Source organism: Myripristis murdjan, chromosome 5 (genome assembly GCF_902150065.1).
Source record: "Myripristis murdjan chromosome 5, fMyrMur1.1, whole genome shotgun sequence".
Taxonomy (NCBI): domain Eukaryota; kingdom Metazoa; phylum Chordata; class Actinopteri; order Holocentriformes; family Holocentridae; genus Myripristis; species Myripristis murdjan.
In genome coordinates, this window is record NC_043984.1 from 14,545,647 (window position 1) to 14,567,086 (window position 21,440).

The following is a 21,440-nucleotide window of genomic DNA, read 5'->3' on the forward strand; positions in this document are numbered from 1 at the left end:
GCTGGTAATCTTTAATGCTCAGTAAATCTGAGACTTGCACTCCTCCCACACAAAACATAGAAATTCCACGCCCACGACATATTGGGCCTATATATTATTGTGGTAGTTTCTTAAAATAAAAATAATCCAAGTATGCTATACTATAAGGCTTCGGGGTGACTATAATTACTTACTTTTTACAATGAAATATCTTGTTTAAAGACACCAGAAGGCTGTGCATAGTGCCTTTATTGTGTTTTCTATGGTATCACCACAGTAAAGACTATAAAGACCTATAGTTTTGCTATGATAGTTATATAAAATCATTTCAAAATACCTCATAAGATTATTAGGCTACATTAAGTAAAACATGTGCACACCAAATCAGTTAAATTATTCTCAATCTTTAATATCAGAGGGTAAAATATGTCCTACGCCTGCTCCCCATGGACAGATGCCTGCTGCATGGTGAATTCCCACGGTGCCCTGTCATTCTTACTCAGGCAGAGAACCGAGCAGGCTGGACTATGAAACCAAACATGACCCAGCACACACACATGGAAGAAGTTCAGACCTCCCATCTGTACGCTGTGGCCTGGCTGTCAGTGTGTGTGGACCAAGCAGCTTCATCCATCATGTACACATTTTATTTTATTTTATTATTTTTTATTTATTTATTTATTTTACAGAATGTCAGCCACAGAAAAAAGCCCAAGTAAAGACCAGCATCACAGCCAGTCTGGTTCAGTGGTTTTCAAAAGCGGGCTAGGAGAAATTATTACAAGTTGCATGTGCTCATTTAACATTGTATTTTAATCACACCACTATTTGTCAGTGATTAAATATGACATGGAAACAATCTTATATTTAACACAAATCACAAGCATCCCTATAGGGTCCTTAGGGCAAAATCACATCAAATGGGGGACGTAAATAAAAGTCAAATTGATCCGGAATCAGAGAAAGTCATGCTCCAGGAAATTTAATGTGCATTGGATCACTCCCAAGTGGCTGCTAGTCACCTTGATCGTAGACCTTTGATGCACAAATAATCCTGTTTAAACAGTAATTAGGCTACATTTTTAATCATTATATCTTAGATATGTAATAACTAATTTTATGCTGAAAATAGAGCCAACATTAGAGATATCTTTTTTTTTAGTCACCAGAATCAATGAACTTCTGCGCACGATGAACTCCAATGGCGTAACATTTCCGTTCAGGCACCGCGTGGTCAGCCCCACCAAACAGAAACATTCCGGGTCCTTTCGCTTCACGTGTGCGTCTGTCTTGTGGACAACGTGAGGGAGAGCCATGCCGAAGTCAAAGAGGGACAAGAAAAGTAGGCAAAATACGACAAAGTGTACAATATTAAAACACACCGTGTGGTAAAACACCTTATCATGTTCCTTATTTGCCGGACTCGTTGTCGTAAATTGAAAACTAACTCAATTGTAGGTGGCAAGCTAACGTTAGCTTACCCTGCCTAAAGGGATGCTGTGCTGGTGGCTAGTAGCCAGACTACCGACTAATTCTTCTTCATTATTTCTTCCACAGTTTCGTTAACAAAAACGGCCAAGAAAGGGCTGGAATTAAAACAGAACTTAATGGAGGAGGTAGGTGTTGTCAGTAAACCCCATAGGCTCTCCACAGACACTTAGATACAACACAGACGTAAGCTAACAAAAATCTCCTTGTACCTTTTACAGCTGCGGAAATGTGTGGACATCTACAAGAACCTGTTTGTGTTTTCTGTGGCCAACATGAGGAATAACAAATTGAAAGACATCCGGACAGCATGGAAGCACAGCAGGTAAAGACGAGCAGCCTGTTACTGTGACAGCATCATAGATCTACTTAGTAGGTGTCATAATTATTTGGCTGGTCTGTGCTCTTTTCTTAGGTTCTTCTTTGGCAAAAACAAAGTCATGATGGTTGCCCTAGGTAAAGGACAAACAGACGAATACAAAGATAATTTGCACAAGGTAAGGACCACCTCAGTGTTAAGTTTGTATGGTGACTACACAGTGTCCTGCAAAGACTTCATCTACCTGGGCCTTTTTTCTAATGTGTAGGTCAGCAAGCATCTGCGAGGAGAAGTGGGTGTGTTGTTCACAAACAAAACTAAGGATGAGGTGCAAGAGTAAGTAAGCTTTTATCTCATACTTTGTCCTACAGCTGTTGCACGACATGCACCATAAGTCTGTGAATACACTCAGGGTGTCTACAGGTCCTTATGAAGTCTTAACACCTCTTAAATTCAAGTTTACAAACGTCAGACCTTAAGTCATCAAATAGTCTTAAATTTGAATTTGTGAGATCTTAATATCAGCATTAAACATGTCATCTAATTTAATTTATCCACGTATTCTTATGTACTAGTTCATACTTATTTGTCAGACTTATGAGCAGAGAGAAATCCTAGAAAATGCTTCTCTTACATGTAAAGTTCTGTTAAAAAAAGTATTGGGTACCTTTACTCCAACATCACTTAAACAACACTTACCATGCTTACAAAAACTTGCACAACATTTCATAGAATCATCTAGTGAATTATGACCATATTCTTACCTAAAAGTTACCCCTGCACTCCATCACAAACATAGGATTTACCTTTAGGCTCACTTGGAATGAGGATTTGAATAAGAAAAAGATTATTTGTCCAAAACAAAGTCTTAGATTTTGTTAAAAGCTGTCTTAAAGTGGTCTTAGCATTATAAGCATTGTATTTAACCCTCTGAAACATGTAGACGCACTGTGCACTGCGTGTGTGATGATCTGTATTTACTATTTCCTGACCTCCTTTATGCACAGATATTTCAGTCATTTCAAAGAGATGGATTATGCACGGTCAGGCAACAAGGCACAGATGGATGTAGTACTGGATGAAGGGCCTCTGAAACAGTTTCCACACTCCATGGAGCCCCAGCTGAGGCAGTTAGGACTTCCCACTGCACTCAAGAAGGGTAGGACCAAAAATTTTATAGCTTAAAGAGACCATGTCTGTCTTGCCTGTAAAATGTACCTTTGTCTTGTTACGTTTGACTATGAAACATGACATGACACATCTTTATCAAATTTTGTTTTGCATATCCTAGGTGTAGTGACGTTACTGTCGGACCATGAAGTGTGCAAGGAGGGGGATATACTAACTCCTGAGCAGGCTCGCATTCTGGTAAGTTCTGGGGCCGCATGTATCAAGCGCGTGTATGCATAAAAATGATGCTGAGCAAAAATCTCTGCAAAGATCAGTATGTGTCAAAGGGAAACTTGACATGTACCTCTGCACATACTCTGCAGGTGTCACACAGATTTTCAGAGAATGTGGGGCACCTTTTCCCCACCAAGGCAAAACATAAAAGCATAACTAAACTGTGTAAATGTGAGCTCAATCACAGTGACCTCATCTACCAATATTTCTATTTCACAGTCTGTAAAATGACACTTCTTCGTTTGTGTTTGTTTGGCCATCGTCTCTGACATTTAATATGAACTGACCTGGAAATTGATAGGGCATTAACAGGTTAACTGTTGGAGTTTTTCCTGACCATTTAGGGGCAAAAATTGGACCGGATACGTGTGTGCTCACATGCGCACCATTCGACACTGATTTCTTAGTCATGGTGTGATTCATGATGACAAACAAGTGTTTGTGTCTTCATAAATCTGATGAAAAAACCTCTGCACAGATAAACTGAGGGTACACATCCATTCAGGGTGGATGCTATGCAGACTATACTAGTGTGACTTGGGAAAAACTGGGCTCTGAAAAACTGAGTTGTGGTGGCTGAATGCTCATATTTCCTTTGTGTCCATAGAAACTCTTTGGAATCGAGATGGCAGAATTCAAAGTGCACATCAGGTGCATGTGGAATTCAGAAACAGGTGAGTTTGAGAACTTTGCCGGGGAGGAAGAATCACTTCAGGATGATGAAGATGATGAGAAAGAAGATGATTCAGAATGAAACTTCTCTTTACAAGAGTTTGTATGCATCACTTTTTAAGTCCTCTTTTGCCAAACTTCAATAACAGCGGGACACCAATGGTAAAACCACACATCCTGACTGAAAATTCCTCCGCTGGAATATGTTGTGGTCTCTTTTTGTTATTTTTTTCATACACAAGCTTTCACTGAACTTCTGTCCTTCGCTTTGGAAACATATATTTGGACTGTGCTGATGTTTGGTGAGCGCCGGTTTGTGGAGAGAACAGACTTCATGGGGACTTCATCATGGTGAATATTTTTACTTCGTGCAGATCTTTACCATTCAGGCTATGCAATTATTCCCAAAGCCTCTCATATGATCAGGCATCATATATGGTGGATTACATCTGTCTGTGTAAAAATACTCCTTTTCATGATGTGAGAAAATGATTGCTATTTAGTAGTTTAAGATGAAGACAGTCTCCAGAAAAACTCATTTACATTTGTCAACTGAACATTAACAGTAACATGCTGTTATTCATTAACACATACAGGTCTATCACTGACCCTTTGGAAAAAACATCTTGTATCAAATGAAATTGTAGAAAATAAACTAATTTTCTTATCGTCCCATCAAACTCGCAAACATTGACCTTTTATTTTGTAGAAGTAGGAAATTTATATAGATTGGTGTACAAATTATAATTCTGTGATATTTTTCTGGTACTTTAGCTCTGGTGATAAATGGGGAGACGGGTCTTTAGCGGAAGTAGTTTGGACACTCATGGGCCACAAGATCCCAGGCCTCTTTGAAGGCCGTCACCACTCTCTCATCCAGAGGACCTTCCTCTGCCGCAGACAGGTTTTGCTGAAGTTGCTCCATACTTGACATTCCAATGATGACTCCGTCTCCCAGATCACCCTGCAATTGCAGACCACACAGTGGGTAAAGGGAAAGGCACTATTAAACCAGTGCATGGTCTTAATGGAAGAACATTTTGTGTAAAGTTATCATGACCTGGTAGCCTGACATCCCTGCCAAGCACAGAGACGGCCTCTGACTCACTCCAGGGTACTGAAGCAACTTCAGGCAAGAAGTGACCAGACAACCTTTTTCAAAATTACATCCATTTAAGACCTGTGTGCTCAACTTAAATGTCACTGATACTCGCACATTGTCAGATGTTTACTGAGTTATAAAATGGTCAAATCGTGGCCAATGAAAATTGTTAAAATGGAATAGAACAGATGTGCACAAATCCTGTTAGGGGCAGGGATAAAAATTTGTAAAAGCAGCCCTGAAATCTTGGTAAGCAATCTAGTATTATCCTCCTGGGGAAGTTTTTCTTTTTTTTAAATATATGCTTAATTTGTGAATTTTGCACAGTGACACATGTGCAAACCCTTCCCAGCACTTGTTCAGTATTAATGGATTATGAGCATGTAGGTTGTCAAAGAAACAGCCCACACAGTTCAGCAGAATCGCACAGAGGAGGCAAATGAAGTGGTCTTGGGTTAGTGTCATCTGTAAACACTGCCATTCCTCCTAATGGTCACTAGAGGGCAGATAGATTAACAGAGAATGAAAGCGTCTGTCAGGGAGTTGCTGAGCAAAAAAAATATTTTCTGTATTTCATAATGGAAACTTTGGCTTTCACGTTGCACTGTGTTATCGATAAGACTCTAGATAACACTGTGGGATATGATGGTATTTAAAAGGTGGTAGTGAATCTGCACTAAAAAGCATTGCAAAGTGTGTTTTGCTTATGACATTATTGACAGTCTGGCATGCTGTTCTAAAATTTGGCAGATATTCAGGCCAGAAGTAATTGAGGTGGTTGGGTAAGTCAATAGATGCAGCCTAATCTTGCTTCATTTCAAGTCCAAATCAAGCCATGGTGCATGGAAACAAAATGTTGCACACAGTGAAACACTTTTTTCAAAGTTTAGATTTAGGTTTCTCAAAACCGAAAAAAAAGCAGGAAAAGAATAAACACTCTAATCTCACTTTAAAGATCCCCATAGCAAACAGTCACTGTTCATCCCATTGCGTGCAAACGGCAGATGCACAGCTGTGTTACCTTGAGCTGGGAGTGGTGGTACATCCAGCGAATAGCAGCAGAAGTCATGGTGGGCTTCTCTGACCCATACACCGTTTCCAGCGCCTTCTGAACCAAATCTATTGCCTGGAAATGACTCATTTTCCAGTATCTGAAACAAAACATTTTATTTATAAGTTTATTTCATCAGGCGCCATGAACAATATACATTAAACCAGATTTGGCAATAAACAGCTATTTTCCATCTGCAGTCCCAGGGCAGGTAGATATTAAAAACATAATAAAATCACAAAGTACAATGCAGACGTGAGGCCAGACAAGACAACCATACCTCCTGTTCAGTTCTTTTTAGGCAAAAACAAATGCACATAGTTGCAGAGACATGGAATACCTCTCTAAGCATTACATGTTAAAACAACTGAAGTTGATTTCTTCTCAAGAAAAATTCAAAAGCAGTGTTTCACCTGTCCCTGTATGCACCGGCCCAGCTGTTGCCAAAGAATCGTCCTGCAGGCTGTGAACCATCTTTGTCTTGATAATGATACTTCCCTGTCAGGAGACCTCCTGGTGGAGGACGAGCGCTGTCAAAATTGCGGCATTCAAATACGGCATTATAACGATGCTTTGATTATAAAGCACTGTAGCTGAAGAAACATCAAGCTCTGTTGTGTGGAGAAACATCTTGGTTATTAGGATTAAGATTTGCTATTAAATACTCTGACCCTGGACTGTTCATTTTTTGGCTACAGGAGTCAAGATACATATTTTGATTGATTAATTGGTTTACAGTACCTGCTAGAGGATTGTATGCATAAAATCTCATCCCATAATATCTCAGACATGGAAGCAACTCCGTCTCAACCTGTCTTGTGGTGGCATTGTACATTCCCTGTGAAAGGTTACAGTTCAAGATAGAGTTTATGTGGATGGATCAAGGATTGGTGAGGGGAAAAAAGTAATCTTACTTATCAGCTCTTGGAAATCATTTTACAAAAGAATGCACAAAAAAATCAAACTTGAAAAGTAAGCAAAGCAAGACAACTAAAAAGCAACAAAATAAAGTGATACAGTGATTATTATGTAAAACTGACTATAAATGGGAGTTGTAAGATGCATTTTAACCAGATAAAATTCAGAAGTCTAGGAGTCTATAGAGTACAGGCCTGGCCATCTCTTGTTTTCAGTCCAAAATGTTTGTTTATTCTTGGTTTAAGGGTGTAAGCATGGGTTGAAAATGTTGGTCAAATTAATCTAATAAAATGGCAGCTTGATTGCCACAGTTTGAATATTTTTACTATGAAGCGATACCTGATACACGGTGGGAACAATCCAGTTGTTGTGTCTGCAGATGCACACAATCTCAGCCACTTCCCATGATGCATAGTTTGACAAGCCAAGCTCCTTGAATTTCCCCTGAAAATAACATGTTAACGTTGAATCTTACTTCTTCAATACGTCTTGAGATGCAAGCCTATATTTAAGATGTATGATACGGTATCATCAAATCATTTTGAGGTCAAGAATGTATTCATCTGGAGGCATTGTTATCCAGCAGCATTATGGATTTGCTGCCATTTTTGGATTCTTGAGTGGTGGACGGTCAGGAGGTGGTCGCTGTACCTCTTTGTGGAGTTCATTGCAGGCTCTAAGTGTATCCTGGATTGGGTTTTGGTGGTCAGGGGCATGGAGGTAGAAGAGGTCCACACAGTCTGTATGCAGCCTTTTGAGGGAGGTTTCTAGCTGGGAGCGCACACTTTCTGGTTTCAGCGTCTTCCCATCCCAGGGGTTGGCCTTGGTGGCTATGCTCACTGTCATACGGGAATTTAAAAATATGAACATTAAAGCAAATGCAACTGGTCCCATGGCTGACTGCCATATTTGCTTGGTGGCTTTAATTTCAGAGTTTTTAGGTGTTCACAAATCCTGTTAGGGGTAGGGATAAAAATCAAAGCAGCCCTGAAATGTTGGTGAAAAATCTAGGAGTGTTCTCCCCCAGGGAAAGTTTTTTGTTTTTGTTTTTTTTTTTTTCTCCATATATGCTTAATTTCTGTGAGTTTTGGACAGTGGCGCATGTGCAAACGCTTTCAAGCACTTGCTCAATATTAATTATTATAGGCATGAACAGGGTGTCAGAAACAACCCCACACAATTCAGCTGAATCGCAGAGAAGACAAATGAATTGGTCTTAGGTCAATGGCGTCTGTAAACAGTGCCATTCCTCCTTATGGCCACTAGAGGGCAGAGAAGTTAACAAGTGAGTAAATGAATCGACCGGCGAGATGCCCTTTAGATCCATGTGTTGCTTGACATGCCTATTTTCTCAAAGTTTAGATTTCTTAAAAACACTCTAATCTCATGTTTTTTTTTTTTTTTTTTTTTTTTTTTTTTTTTTTTTTTTATCCCCAAAGTAAACAGTCATTGCTCACTCCAGTGCATGCATACAGTGAACTAGACACCCTATTTCAGGTGTTAAAATAAAACTTAAAGTAACTAACTCAAACTATAAGGTCAGGATGACGACAGCAAGATCTCTAACTTGAAGACTCGTGGGGATTTGAACTTGGTTTTACCATGAGCCTCTACAGTCCGTCAGACCAGAAATATTAATGCTATGAGCTGTTTGACCAGCAGACACGCACTGTGCTTGGTTCCTCTGTCCGGTCAGCTGTCAGGCCAAACCACAGAGTTCACATCAAAGTCTGCACGGATCCCGATGTAGCCAGCTTTTATGTAACTGGTGTGTTTATGCAGTCATTGTGTGTAAGAAAGAAGATTGAGAGTGCATGTATTTCTGAGTGTTAGACCCTACGGAGATGAGTGATGATCTACCTGTTTTCGGGAGATTCATGCCTCCAATGACTGTCTCTGACTGTCCATCCGTGTACATGAAAGCGGTGTCCACCTGGCTGTGCCCCCGCTGCAGGAAGGCTCGGACCATCTCCAGGCTCAGGTCGGCATCAGCTCGTCCCCCAAATGCCATAGTCCCCAGGAGGGACGAGGGTCGTTTTGCATGAGAAGACATGTTTCGACGAGCGGCAGACGCTGGTGAAAGTGTGAATACGGCCTTGGTAGCTGTGCTCTGTCGGACTATGCACAGTCCCGCTGTTACTGCCCGTTGCATAGTACAGTAAACAGCGTGTGAGGAAGACGACACGGGGCAAAGTTTGCACTGGAAGTGATAATTGGGGAGCGTCGTGAAGTTGGCAAACCCGGATGTGATATGTAAATTGGACCCTCGACTGCAACAACAGCTACTTCTTCAATTTTTCTGCTCCCCCCCTGGCTGTTTACCCAGAGCAAAGTTTGTCTGCTCTTGCTAGCGTTTCCTGTTATATGTGCTCTCCTGTTAATGTGTATTTAAGTCTCCGTTGCGTCACCAGACGAGCATTTGCCATAGTCCCTAGTGTAGTTCCTATTTTAACCACAAGGTGTCAGCAAAACACGCTTTTACATAGAGTCCTTGGGTCCCTGTGACTAAGATAGACATTATACATAAACAATTTTCTACTATCTACATTGCAGCACAAAGCCTGCTCTGTTGAGGTGGATGGTGTGTATTCCTCCTGCAAAATTAATTAGCTGATGTTAGTTCAAATAATCGCACATATGAGTGGATCAAAATTATACTCTCACATCATATTAGCCCCTTTTCCACAGTAAGGCTCGCCTGCTCACTGCAGCTTTTCATTTCTTCTTAAACAAAAATGATTTCACTCCTCATCTCGATGCCTTCACAGATTAAACTATGATACTGTATCATAAAAAAGAAAAGATAAAAGTCTTTGTGTGTGTTTTCCCTGGCTGTCGAAAAGGGTCTAATGGTAACTTGAGAAAAAATGATTTGTCAAATCTTTATGCATTTGATATTATAATTGCCAGGGAAAAAAATCAATGTCAATGCCTGAAAATGCAAATGTAATAATTTTAGGTATAATTCATTTTGGCCCACAATGTGCATGCATAAGTTGAAAATTTAAACAAAGCTGAAAAAATTAAAATTGAAGTGATTATCTATCTATCTCTCTATTTAGTGGTATGATTTCACATGAACCAGTCAACCCTTTCACTTTTAAGCCAGGTTATTGTATTTTATTACTTGCACATGGTCACCTTTGCTGATTATACATATTTGCTGAGCTCAGGCAGCTACCAGAGCTTTAGCGAGCACATGATGGCTGCACAGCAGACAGTAAAAGAGCGCCACCACAGTCAGAAGTGATCTTTCATCTCGCTGCACTGTGACCTCTGTATCTGGGAGCACCGCTGGACGACCTAGACAAAGCAAAACATTTAAATGTCAGCACTTCTGTTGCACTAGGATTCAGTCACATGGGGGCAGCAGGCACTTGTCATTGGGTACAGGCAGCTGCTTGAACACAGGCAAACCCTTCCACTCCTTGTTTCTCTCTCCCTGTTTTTTCTTCCCAAGGCAGTTCAAATAACAATAGCTGAATCCTTTCATATAAGAGGTAAAACACTAGTCGATACTGATGTTTGACTTGTACAGCTAAACGACCCAGATCTTGTCTATCCCCCCACAATTAAATTATGATAGAGGGTGTGGAATACAATGCAAGTGTGATTAATTTAATTATGTGGGATCAAAGTTTAGCCAATACAAAATATTCTGTTTGCAGAAGAGTTTACTTGTACTTGTATTTTCTGCTGATTAGTAACAGATTAACTCAGAGTAACATTCAGTGCCTTGTAAAAGTATTCACCCCCCTTGGCATTTTTTGTGTTTTGTTGCCTCACAGCCTGGAATTAAAATGGATTGTTTGAGGCTTTGCATCATTTAATTTACAGAACATGCCTACAACTTTGAAGATGTGATTTTTTTTTTATTGTGAAAAACAAACAAACAAACAAAAAAATAGGACAAAATAACAGAAAATGTCAATGTGCATAACTATTCACCCCCCTAAAGTCAGTACTTTGTAGAGCCACCTTTTGCGGCAATCACAGCTGCAAGTCACTTCTGATAAGTCTCTATGAGCTTGCCACTGGGATTTTTGCCCATTCCTCAAGAGAAAACTGCTCCAGCTCCTTCAAGTTTGATGGTTTGCACTTGTGAACAGCAATCTTTAAGTCTGACCACAGATTCTCAATTGGATTTTAGTCTCATCTGACCAGAGCACCTTCCTCCATACATATATATATATATATATATATATATATATATATATATATATATATATATATATATATATATATATATATATATATATATAATTTTTTTCCCCTCATTTCACTTAAAAACATAGACTATTTTGTGCAGATCCATCAAATAAAATTCATCTTAAAAAACATTTAAATTACTGGTGTGTAATGTAACGAAATAGGTAAAATGCCAAGTGGGGTGAATACTTTTGCAAGACACTGTAAGAGCTCTCAATCACAGTAGATGCATGTGGCACAAATGAACTGGTTAGATTTGCTGTGTATTTTCTGACACAGAGATCTTGTAGTTCAGCTGTTCAGGCAGAGAGGAGCAGAGAAAAATGATACTGTGGCAACTTGAGCAAAAGCAAGTAAAGTGTAACCACAGAGGAAAATCTTTTTACAAGGCAACACTTGAACTGATGTTTAAACCTGTGTTTAAACCTGTAGTACATTGCCAAACAATGGCAGGTTTCACAGCACCTTTTTTTTTTTGCATTGTATACACTGTGCAACATTTTGGTCAACATTGCAGGATAACATAGTCTAGTACATACATAAATAATATTTTGAAGCTATGGAGATGGGAATTATTCTTTACAGAGACTGGACTGGAAAATTGGACAAAATAAATGAAGAAACCATTCTGGTTATGAGGAAAAAAGAATATGATGACAAAATACTTTACAGTAATATTATCAGTTTTCATTGCCTTAAAATTCTGTCTATGTAAAGTCAATATTTCTCTTCTTACATGTTAACATTGCAGTACATGTACATGTACATGTACCGTAATGACTACATTTATTTTTGTATACCCTTACCATTTCTTTTTTAAGTCAGTAATATGTTCTGACTTAAGTATTATTCTTGAACCTCATACATTACAAACAACTTTTGATTTTAGTTTTGACAATCACCTCATGTGTTTCTGTGTAAACTGATCAACTGTGGCGCCTTTATCTTTGAATGCTTATCAGAAAATCTGCTTTTCATTTATTTAACTTGGATCATTCAGAGAGTCTGAAAGTAATAAACTGTTTTTTTTTTTCACTTGGTTTGATTCTCTAATTCACCTATATGCATACCTGTTTAACAATATTTCTTTAGGCCTATCTGTAAAAGGTTGAAAATTCATCAAATACTGAACCATGGCACACAAAATGCATATCAGCTATTTTTGGGTGTTTGCAATCTAATTGTATATTGTATATATTTAGATGTATATTCAAAAGCAGCATGTAGCTAGGCTATTTGTATTTTCATAAATAAGGCCAAATTAAAAGGTAATTGTGGTACTTTACAACCTGGGCCCTGTTTTTCACCTTTTGGGATCAACATGACAATTTTTGGGAAATTGGTCCAGTATTGAGCAAGAATGCGTCAGCTTGCAGGCACAAAATGGTCCACAATGTCATCAGATGGGGCAAGTTCACCCATCAGACTACATCTACTAAAAGTGCTTGTTTTGCCACTGACAGGCTCAGATTGACACTTACAATAACAATCTGAACCTGCCAGTGGTAAAACAAGCACTTTTAGTGGATGTAGTTTGATGTCCATTAAAAGTGCCTGTGAACTTGCCTTGTGTGATTACATTGCAGCTTGTTTTGCTAATGCTGGCTGAAGCATTCTTGCTCAATACTGGACCGATTTCAAAAATGTTTGTCTCGGGATAGTGATTGATTGGATTGACACCAGGAATGGTGTACCTTTCACCATTACGGGTCACGCTTCACACTGATTTGGGTTTGGGGTTTAGTTATTCTGTGGGGATCATTTTGTAGCATTCAGTAGCTTTGAGTGCCATGCCAGTGCTAACTCTCTGCAGTCACTGGCTGCGGTTTGGCTTACTCTTTGCCTAAAGTTACAAATACCCCTTTTCCACCAGGGCTGGTTCGGAGCCGTTGCCTGACTTAGCACCAGTTTTTTGGTTTTCCACCACCCAGGCACTGGCCAAACTGGTTCTAAATCGGTTCCAAGCAAGCACCAATGGCGAGCAGGGGCTAAATGGGAGCTAGAGAAAGAACCGATGACACGGCCCACCGCGTCATTGGTGGGCGGGCTTACAGACTCAAACAGGAGCAGCAATCGCTATAAACGTATAGCTAAACATGCCACGCTGACTGTCTTTCTGAACTGATTTCCCCATTGAAAAATATGACCATAAGTTGCCTAACCTAACTTGGGATAAAAGACAAACAGCTAACAAGTAACTTGAGCAACCATAAGTGAGTTAGTGCATTATGTGCTACAAACATCTGAGAACAAAATGGACAACAACATCAATATCAAATACTGAACTTCTCTCCATTTTCAGTGGAGCATGTTTTCATAAACACACGTGTGACAACCAAATCCCAGAGCAGTGAGACAACCATTCCCAACCAACCTCTGGACAAACATTTTAAGTTAGCTACCACATGGCTTTAGCTAGCTAGCTAAAAGCTGACTCAAATCAAAGCTATTACCTTCGACTTTTTAATAAGTGTTTGATTTTTAAATGACCAATAACCCACGAGCTTTTAATACAAAAACAATACCAACATAAAAATTTCTCTGACCCATACAAATCACATAATATGTCCTCACCTCAATGTTTTGTGTTTTATCAACAAGATGACCAGTGAAAAATGAGCAGGATGTCAGGCCAACTGTTTGATGTCAATATCACATTACAGCACCCTCTAGTGTGACTGTAATAAACAATGTGATAACCAACCCGTGTGACAACCAGCCCTGGTCTCCCCTACCAATGAGGAAAGTCAATATATTAGGACGGGCAATATACAATACTGTAATAAAACTGTGATTAGGAGTAGGCAATGGTAAACAGTTATCATAAAGTACCATACTAAAACTGAGATTACTGCATAAAAAAAACGCAGAACACTGTTTAATTCTGCTCCACTTCGAGAGCGCTTGTCATATTCCTCGGCGTAATTCTTATTTTTACCACGAGGTGTCAGCAAAGCACACAATATTTTAAGCAGTTCATGAGGTGCGGGTACTGAACTGCACTATGTAGAATTACAGAATTAAACGGGATACGTGCAACGTAAATGAATGAAATGTGGAGAGTGTAAACTGGTTACAGGGGCGATCCTCGTGGCCTTAGTGTGAATGTGTTTAGGGCTGGTGCGGTGTGCGATGGCTCTTGCTGCTTAATGAAATGTGTGGTACATTCCAGATTATAGGCCCTATTAGGGTGTTATATGTGAAAAACAGAAAAAAAAAAAAAAAAACACGGCGGCAAGGTAAATAGCCTCATATTTTGGCAGTGAAGCTGCCACCACTTACAGGACAACACAGCCGACTGACTAGTAGTGGACCGGATCAAAGTGGGGTTCGGGGACCTGTAGGAGTCCTAGAGGTGAGATTCAGGGGCTAAAACAAAATGAAAAGCAGGTGTTTTTTTTTTTTTTTACCACTGCTCCATTCACTTGTGCAGTGAGAGAGTGACTGTTTTGTCCGACAAGAGCAGAAATGTTAGGTAGTGCGCCAGGCTCATCAAACAAAGTGGAGGTCCATTATCTAACAGGTATGAGGATGCTTGGGAACCCCTGGCTTAAAGCAATGTGGTGTTACCGACACTTGCCCGCCTTGGGAGCATGGATAGCGATGACCCCCGACGGCATTAGGTCGTGAACACACATGCATATAATGAAGGCTTTGTTTGGAGAGGAGCAGTAATTCAGTCCTGATCCACTGACCCTTTGACCGCATCATCAGCTGTCCGCCCTGCAGAGTGACCAGGACCTCCCCTCCCTCCAAACACCAACTTCCTCTGAGGGGTAATTCAGGCTATCACTCATAGATGGTCATGCCTAATATAACAATATATTTTAAAATAAACATGTCATAAATTATCACCATGTGGTTTCACAAATGTTTTTTTTTTTTGTTGTTGTTTTTTTTTATGATTTTAAAGGTCTGGTTCAGGCTACCAAACATTCCTCATGTTAATCAGTTAATTCAGAGAAAACGTGGTTCATTCATCAGCTATATTGGCTTGAACCTTTCATAAACTACAGCCTGTGTGTGTGTGTGTGTGTGTGTGTGTGTCTGTGTGTGTGTGTGTGTGTGTGTGTGTGTGTGTGTGTGTGTGTGTCTTTCAGAAGCTGTAACAACTCTGAATGGATGGCAGCCTCTGCCTGCGCTGTGCATCCTCCCCCCAGCCCCTGCCATCATTACCAAGTCAATGGAAGCAGAAAGCCCGCAGCCTCCACAAGTTGCACAAGCGCCTCAGTCCAACATGTGCAGTGACGCAGCGTAGGTGAGCGGTGGTTTACTCAGAGTCACTCACCGGCGGGACATGGGATGGCTGGGGCATTTTGGAAACGTGCTGCTCTTCTTCATGTACTAGATCCTTTACGCGCCTTTTAACTCCTCAAGTTGACTGCTCGGGGTTTTTTTTTCTAGTTTTGTTTTTATTTTATTTTTTTAAACTGGGAAAACCTATGTGTAATCATGCTTATTTTACACTCGTGAGTGAGGTCGCAAGTCATTCATGATTTTTTATAACTGTGTTCCAAGAAGGCGAGAAACAATGGATGTTGTTCTTTTTTCATTTTTCCTAATATTTATTAAAGAGGCTCACGCATCCCGGTATGGCATTGCCAACAACCTTCAGCCTTATATGTGAGTAACCTGTTTTAAACTATATTAAGTTAAAAAAAAAAAAAAAGAAAAGAAAAGAAAAAAAAGAAGAAAAAAAAAGCATAGCCTATACAACAGCCTTCAACCTTATGTGTCAGTAACCTGTTTTATGTCATGTTAAGTCTTTTAACTTAATGTCATATGATCCCATATGCTGGTGATATTTACCCTTCAGTTTTCAGACAGCGTTCATTATTTATTTATCATTTTATTTATTTGTTTATTTTTTACAGCGTCACCTTAAAATTGCAGAGGAAAAAAGGGGTTTATCTGTGCATAAGCTTGTGCTGAACACCTATAACAACCACAGTATCAGGATGGAGGGTTATTAAGAAAACACTCAGAGTTGTTTTTTCCACATTTTAGAGGAAGGCATGATGCTGTAGGAGTCAATTTGCTTTCATCATCCGTCATGCTCCTTGGCTCCTATGATATGATTATAATTTAGGTGATTATATATTTGCTTGATGACTGACTTTATTAGCCTTTTTTAACTCATCAAAATGAGTATCCAGGCAGTATCTTTTAAATACCACCATAATAAATTAATGACAATAATAATCTTAAAATGATATTAAGGATTGTTATCTTCTGCGGCTCTGCTTCATTCGTCATCAAAGAGTCTTTCTCTATCAAGTCCACGTGCAGCTTGATGTGACATAGTGATAGCTACTGTTTATTACATCGGCAATTGTAGGTTATAGCATGTTAGACAGACCCAGTAATCTCCATATGATGGCAGGCTCTGAGGAAATGTTCCACCGTGTCTTTGGACTAAATGCTTGAAAGATCATGTTGCACTTTGACATAGTCTTAGAGTAGCCAGTGCAATACATGACATATAATATTAAATAGTTAGTGGTTATATTAATGGCAAAAAAAGTAAATATTTAACATGTATTGTCTTGGAAATTATGACACTTTTTGGTTGTTGTTACCTGAAAATGTTGTTCTGCAGTGGGAGCTAGTTTGTAACTTCCAGAGACATATGCATATGTTTGCGGTATGCATGTCTGGTTTGGAATTATTTTTTACATTTGGAGTCAAAGGGAAAATCCTCGCCACTTTAATTCCCCCACACCCCCATCCCCTCTGAAATGTTTCAGGTAATGCGTTTCAGACGAACACCGGTCTTAGGTTTAACCGCAGGTAGTGTCTTGTGCTTTGCAGCTTAGTGTTCTGAAGGGTGAGGTATGAGGAATTCCCCCTAAGTCTTTTAAAAACACCAAAACCAGACAGCATGAGGAGCCTGACATTTTAAACACAAGTAATGTCCTTACAGGCAATGCATAGTCAACGACGACAAAATACCTTACGAAAGCTTTTCCCATGTATCTTCGCTTCAACATTTCTTACAACCCTCATAAATTGCTCTGCTGCTATCTGTACATCTGTAAAACACCGCAGAACATTTTGACAAGTTAACTATTTTCACCACTGTTTTGTTCCAGGCCCAATGTGTGTGTGGAGAGGGAGGTGACGCTGGTTGCCCAGAGGCAGCCGTGTGTGCAGGCCTTCACACGTATGGTCAAAGTTTGGAAGCAAGGCTGCCTGGGACAGACTTGGTGCATGGGATATGAAAGGAGGTGAGCGCTACACCTCATTTGTAGTCTGCCTCGCCATCTGTCTCCCCACCCAACTTTACCCCCTTTCTGAAGTCAACACCTCCAGCTCTGTCATTTCCAAACACTTCCATCCTCGTCTGGAGGGTCTGCTGATAAAATGCTGGCTTGAGTAAAGCTTTCCTTTGAGTAGTTCAAGTTTTATATGTTTCCATGGGATTAAAGCCATGTACATTATCCTTCACCTAACTCCATCTGTAAGCAGGATCTGGCAGGATGAGATCTAGCTCCCTCCTCTCCTCTTTCCTCCCTCTCTCTCTCTCTCTCTCTCTCGCTCTCTTGCTCTGTAATCAGGGGCTTTGAGCCTCTCATACAGTTAAGTGCAAGGTGTAGCCCCACTTCACCGGGGTTACCAGCCATTTAACACACAGGCGTCTCCGGAGCCTGCATACCTTTGAGGGAGAGTCCTAGCGCTAACATCTTACACTGTCTCCGTGAGTCACTTACTGCAGTTTCAGCAGAGTTTCTCACTGCGCCACTCACACTCGCTTTCTCCATATATTTACCGTGTTCCACAAAGTCAAAGGCTGCTTTGAAGGCAGCCAAGGCCACAATTACTCGCCGTAAACAAAACATTTTTCCACGACGTGTAATGACTGTGGTGCAATGAGAGGGTTCCCAAAGTACAGGGATCGACGCCATAGTCTCAAGTAGAGTCTGCTAATCTCACACTTTGAAACAGTGAATGAAAAAGTCTGGGAAATGTTTGCTGATTATTATACTGCATGTTACTTAAAAGGGTAGGAATTGTTTGAGAAGATTATCAGTGATTTTTTTTCCCTCAAGTCCTTTCAACCATGTTAACCATCAGAATTTAGATGACCCACTCAAAAATGATTCACTCATATAATTGTAACACACACACACACACACACACACACACACACACACACACACAAACCGCTGGGTATATTACAATCCTAAAATTTCACTTATTTGGCAGGCCAAGTCATTTTACTTATGTTTTGTAGCTGCCTTGATAGAAAGTTTTTAACCTCATGTTTGTCATGATTACAGGACGGCGTACTACACTGCTTACAGACAAGTGTACCGACAGGATTATCACACTGTGTACAAGTGTTGCCCTGGATGGTCTCAACTCAATGGAGAAGCTGGTTGTCTCTATCGTAAGTATCGTTATTTTTTTCCTTTGGCTGATATTCAATTCTTTGTATTTGGGTGGTATTTGGGTGAGTTTCAAGTGTGTATATGAAGCCTAAAGGCTATATGTCTGGGGAGTTTGCCTTAGTCAGGGGAAGTGATACTTGATAGGCTGGTAGCAGGAAGAACGCTTCAAACATTAACTCACCCTGGGCACAGAGCTCTGAGTGGAAGTGTTTTCAGAGAAAGACCAAAAGGTCAATAGGTGCCTCGCCCAGCCAGACTCCTCAGCAGCTGTTATCAGTCAGTGCCATGTCCACTGTGTTTTTTTCTGTTATAACAACAGTGTCACAAGTTTTAGAAATGGATATTAGGAGAAATATCTTCTGCGTTGAATGCTGAAGGTCTGAAATCGGATTTGCATTACAATGTCTTGTTCTACATTCAGCAAGAAACAATTGTGATCCCAGAGAGATGTTTAAGTGCTGAGTGACCTAAGTAGAGTAAATCCCCCTTTTACTTTTGGCTCAGGCACATTTGGCTGTGCAACTGCCCTGTAGTTTCCTAAGATAGATGTACCTGCCTGGCAGTCAGGCAGATTTTGCTTGGCTGGACATTTACTTTTCACTCTACAGCAGCACTCCAAATGTCTACATTCTCCGTCTAGCTGCGGTCCCATGGTTAAATCCTGGCTCTCAGCCACATAGTCATGCTGCTCCGACAAAGCAGAGGTGTGTTACTAGTCCACAGCAGCACAGGTCAGAGGCTTGCACTGCAGATATGAATGCACATTAGCCCCAGTATCCCAGCCAGTCACAGTCTAGGTCCCCAAAACAATAACCACAAGAGAGACCACCTGCTGATAAGCACAAAAGGAAGAAAGCAAAATAGATGTGAATCTGCCCACTGTAGTTCTAATCCAGGGGTCCATGTATGGAAAAGTTGTGGGTGACAGGAGAACAGAGCTCCTATGGGTCACACTGGGGCTGCCAGCAGCTCATCTCCTTGTGTATAAGCTTAGGCTTCACACCGCTGAGACAGGCAGCCCCCTTTGATGGGATTTTACAGCCACTGATCCACATCGCATAGCCTGCATACCTTAGACAGCACCCTTGGCAAAGCCTTCTTGTAAACAGCTTGGACATCACTGTCCCCGCGGTTGCCTGACAAGAAAGCCCCCAGTTTGCTACCCTCTGTGCCCAGCCTGGGAGCTCCTCTTGTTTGCAGCGCCCAGGCTTCACGCCCCCAGCGCAGGCACTCTCTTTGGGACAGCCGGCTCATGGGAAGTGGCTGGGATGAGAAGCGGGAGATGATCCCCTGGATGTGCCTTTCATCAGTGTCTCATTATGGCATCTGTGCTCTCCTCAAAGCATCCTTTGTCTCCAGGCAGAAGGTTACAGTATTAAATTATACAGGAGAACATTATGCTGTCTGCTCTGCAATGAGTCTGGTTTGTTTTAAAACGCACATAAAGAAATGGCTTAAGAGAAATTCCTCAGTATTGCCCAGTCTCCACTCACTTAAGTCGAAAGTTGTTTTTTTTTTCTTCTCGCGTGACAATGTATGCTCTCTTCGACGTGAGGCAGGGCTTTTATCTCTGTAACTGAAGACGTGGCAGCACTTTGAGATGGGACGAACTAATCACCCTTTTCTCTGAGCCATTGAACCAGGATAAAAGGAAGCTAACACCACAATCCTCCCTCTCTCACTCCTGCACACTTAGCTATGTGCTATCTGTGCTGTTTCTCATTCAGCACAATTCAATCTTCAGGACAGTTGTCAGCAGTGCTTACAATATCCAAAAGGAAAAGACAGCTTTACAGGAGGCATGTAAAATGTACAGCTTTAGCAAATCCTCTGAAACCCCGAAAGAGAGAGAGGGAGATGGGAATGCTTTGTGTCGAGATAGTGTTTTAGTGTCTGGCACCTGTGAGGTCTCTTTCTGTCTCACGTTGTCTCTCTGTCCCTCTTTGTGTGTGTGTGTACGTGTGTGTTTGGGTGCACGTGTATGTGCAAGTGTGTGTGTTCCCTAATAAAATGTCAGTGTAAGCTAATTAGGCTAATGACCTGTGGGTATTGTGAGGCAGTTGAGCGGAATTGAGTGTCTAATCAAGTTGTAGAAACAGCCTACACAGTAGCTGAGAAGTGGCTGCAAGTTGAGCAATGAGTTGAATACTGAACCCCCCATCCATCCAACCAGCCCTCTCTCTTCTCTTGCTTTGGTTCACCTGTGCTTCTTCTGATTTATTGATTGATTGACAGAGCATTTTATTTTGAATATGAAATAACAGAACAGCAAAGGGTTTAAGATAAACATAAAAAGTGCATATTCAAAAAGGAGTGAGAAGAGGTTTAACTTCTCTCTCCCTCTATCATCTCATTGTGGTTGCACAGTCCAGAGACAGACGATCGCACCCTGTATAGCAGAGTCTCTGGCCTCAATTGTTGTGCTCATGTTCCCTCGCTGCTTGGCATAATTACTCACATATTTGAAGAAAGCATGCAAAAGCACTGCAAATATCTGGTTATTGTCACTGCTCATTCCACTGTTTCAACAAACCCCCCAAATTTTCCGTATCTTTCTGTTGACTATAATCTAATTATGAAGCTTTTGCAGTTTTCCACTGATAGGACAGCATGGATTCGAAGTTTTATAAAGTTCAGGAATTCAAAGTTGCTTTGAAGTTTTATAGCAACTTTTACAATGAGTCATACTGAGGGCCTTTTAAAGTCGCAGCCCTTATATAATGTATGTACAATTCCTGTGTGGAAGTGCAAATGCTCTTTAGAGATCTTAAAGCCACATCCATTCAGATCCTTACAAAACATTCAGTGAAAGGTCTTTTTTGTCCACAAGTCAGTCGCAGGCAGCCAAGGAAGTGCATGCACAATGCAATGTTAGATTGAAAAACCACTAAGTGCAATTGATGTGAC

At 40.6% G+C, this 21,440-nt stretch overlaps 3 protein-coding genes across 4 annotated transcripts in view; 2 read left to right on the forward strand and 1 right to left on the reverse strand.

Annotated features, from left to right (window-relative positions):
* The first annotated feature begins 1,173 nt into the window (after positions 1–1,173).
* On the forward strand, positions 1,174–4,545 carry mrto4 (MRT4 homolog, ribosome maturation factor). 2 transcript variants are annotated; one of them, XM_030052280.1, is made up of 8 exons: positions 1,174–1,321; positions 1,537–1,595; positions 1,689–1,792; positions 1,883–1,964; positions 2,055–2,122; positions 2,794–2,945; positions 3,078–3,154; positions 3,798–4,545. In XM_030052280.1, the coding sequence occupies exons 1-8, from the start codon at positions 1,294–1,296 to the stop codon at positions 3,942–3,944; spliced, it is 717 nt and encodes a 238-aa protein (XP_029908140.1). In that variant the 5' UTR covers positions 1,174–1,293; the 3' UTR covers positions 3,945–4,545. The 2 variants fall into 2 exon arrangements, with proteins under 2 accessions (XP_029908140.1, XP_029908141.1); XM_030052281.1 differs by lacking the exon at positions 1,174–1,321 and adding an exon at positions 1,361–1,433.
* akr7a3 (aldo-keto reductase family 7, member A3 (aflatoxin aldehyde reductase)) lies at positions 4,536–9,321 on the reverse strand. The gene is made up of 7 exons (XM_030052279.1): positions 8,794–9,321; positions 7,585–7,772; positions 7,273–7,377; positions 6,757–6,853; positions 6,429–6,528; positions 5,986–6,115; positions 4,536–4,826 (listed from the first exon to the last, which is right to left on the reverse strand). The coding sequence occupies exons 1-7, from the start codon at positions 9,083–9,085 to the stop codon at positions 4,665–4,667; spliced, it is 1,074 nt and encodes a 357-aa protein (XP_029908139.1). The 5' UTR covers positions 9,086–9,321; the 3' UTR covers positions 4,536–4,664.
* A 6,199-nt stretch (positions 9,322–15,520) lies between these two features.
* Positions 15,521–21,440, forward strand: part of megf6b (multiple EGF-like-domains 6b) — a 57,506-nt gene continuing 51,586 nt past the window's right edge. The window contains exons 1-3 of the mRNA XM_030051386.1: positions 15,521–15,765; positions 17,235–17,369; positions 18,423–18,532. Coding sequence (XP_029907246.1) covers positions 15,635–15,765; positions 17,235–17,369; positions 18,423–18,532 — 376 coding nt within the window. The 5' untranslated portion in view covers positions 15,521–15,634. The remainder of the gene's footprint in view (positions 15,766–17,234; positions 17,370–18,422; positions 18,533–21,440) is intronic.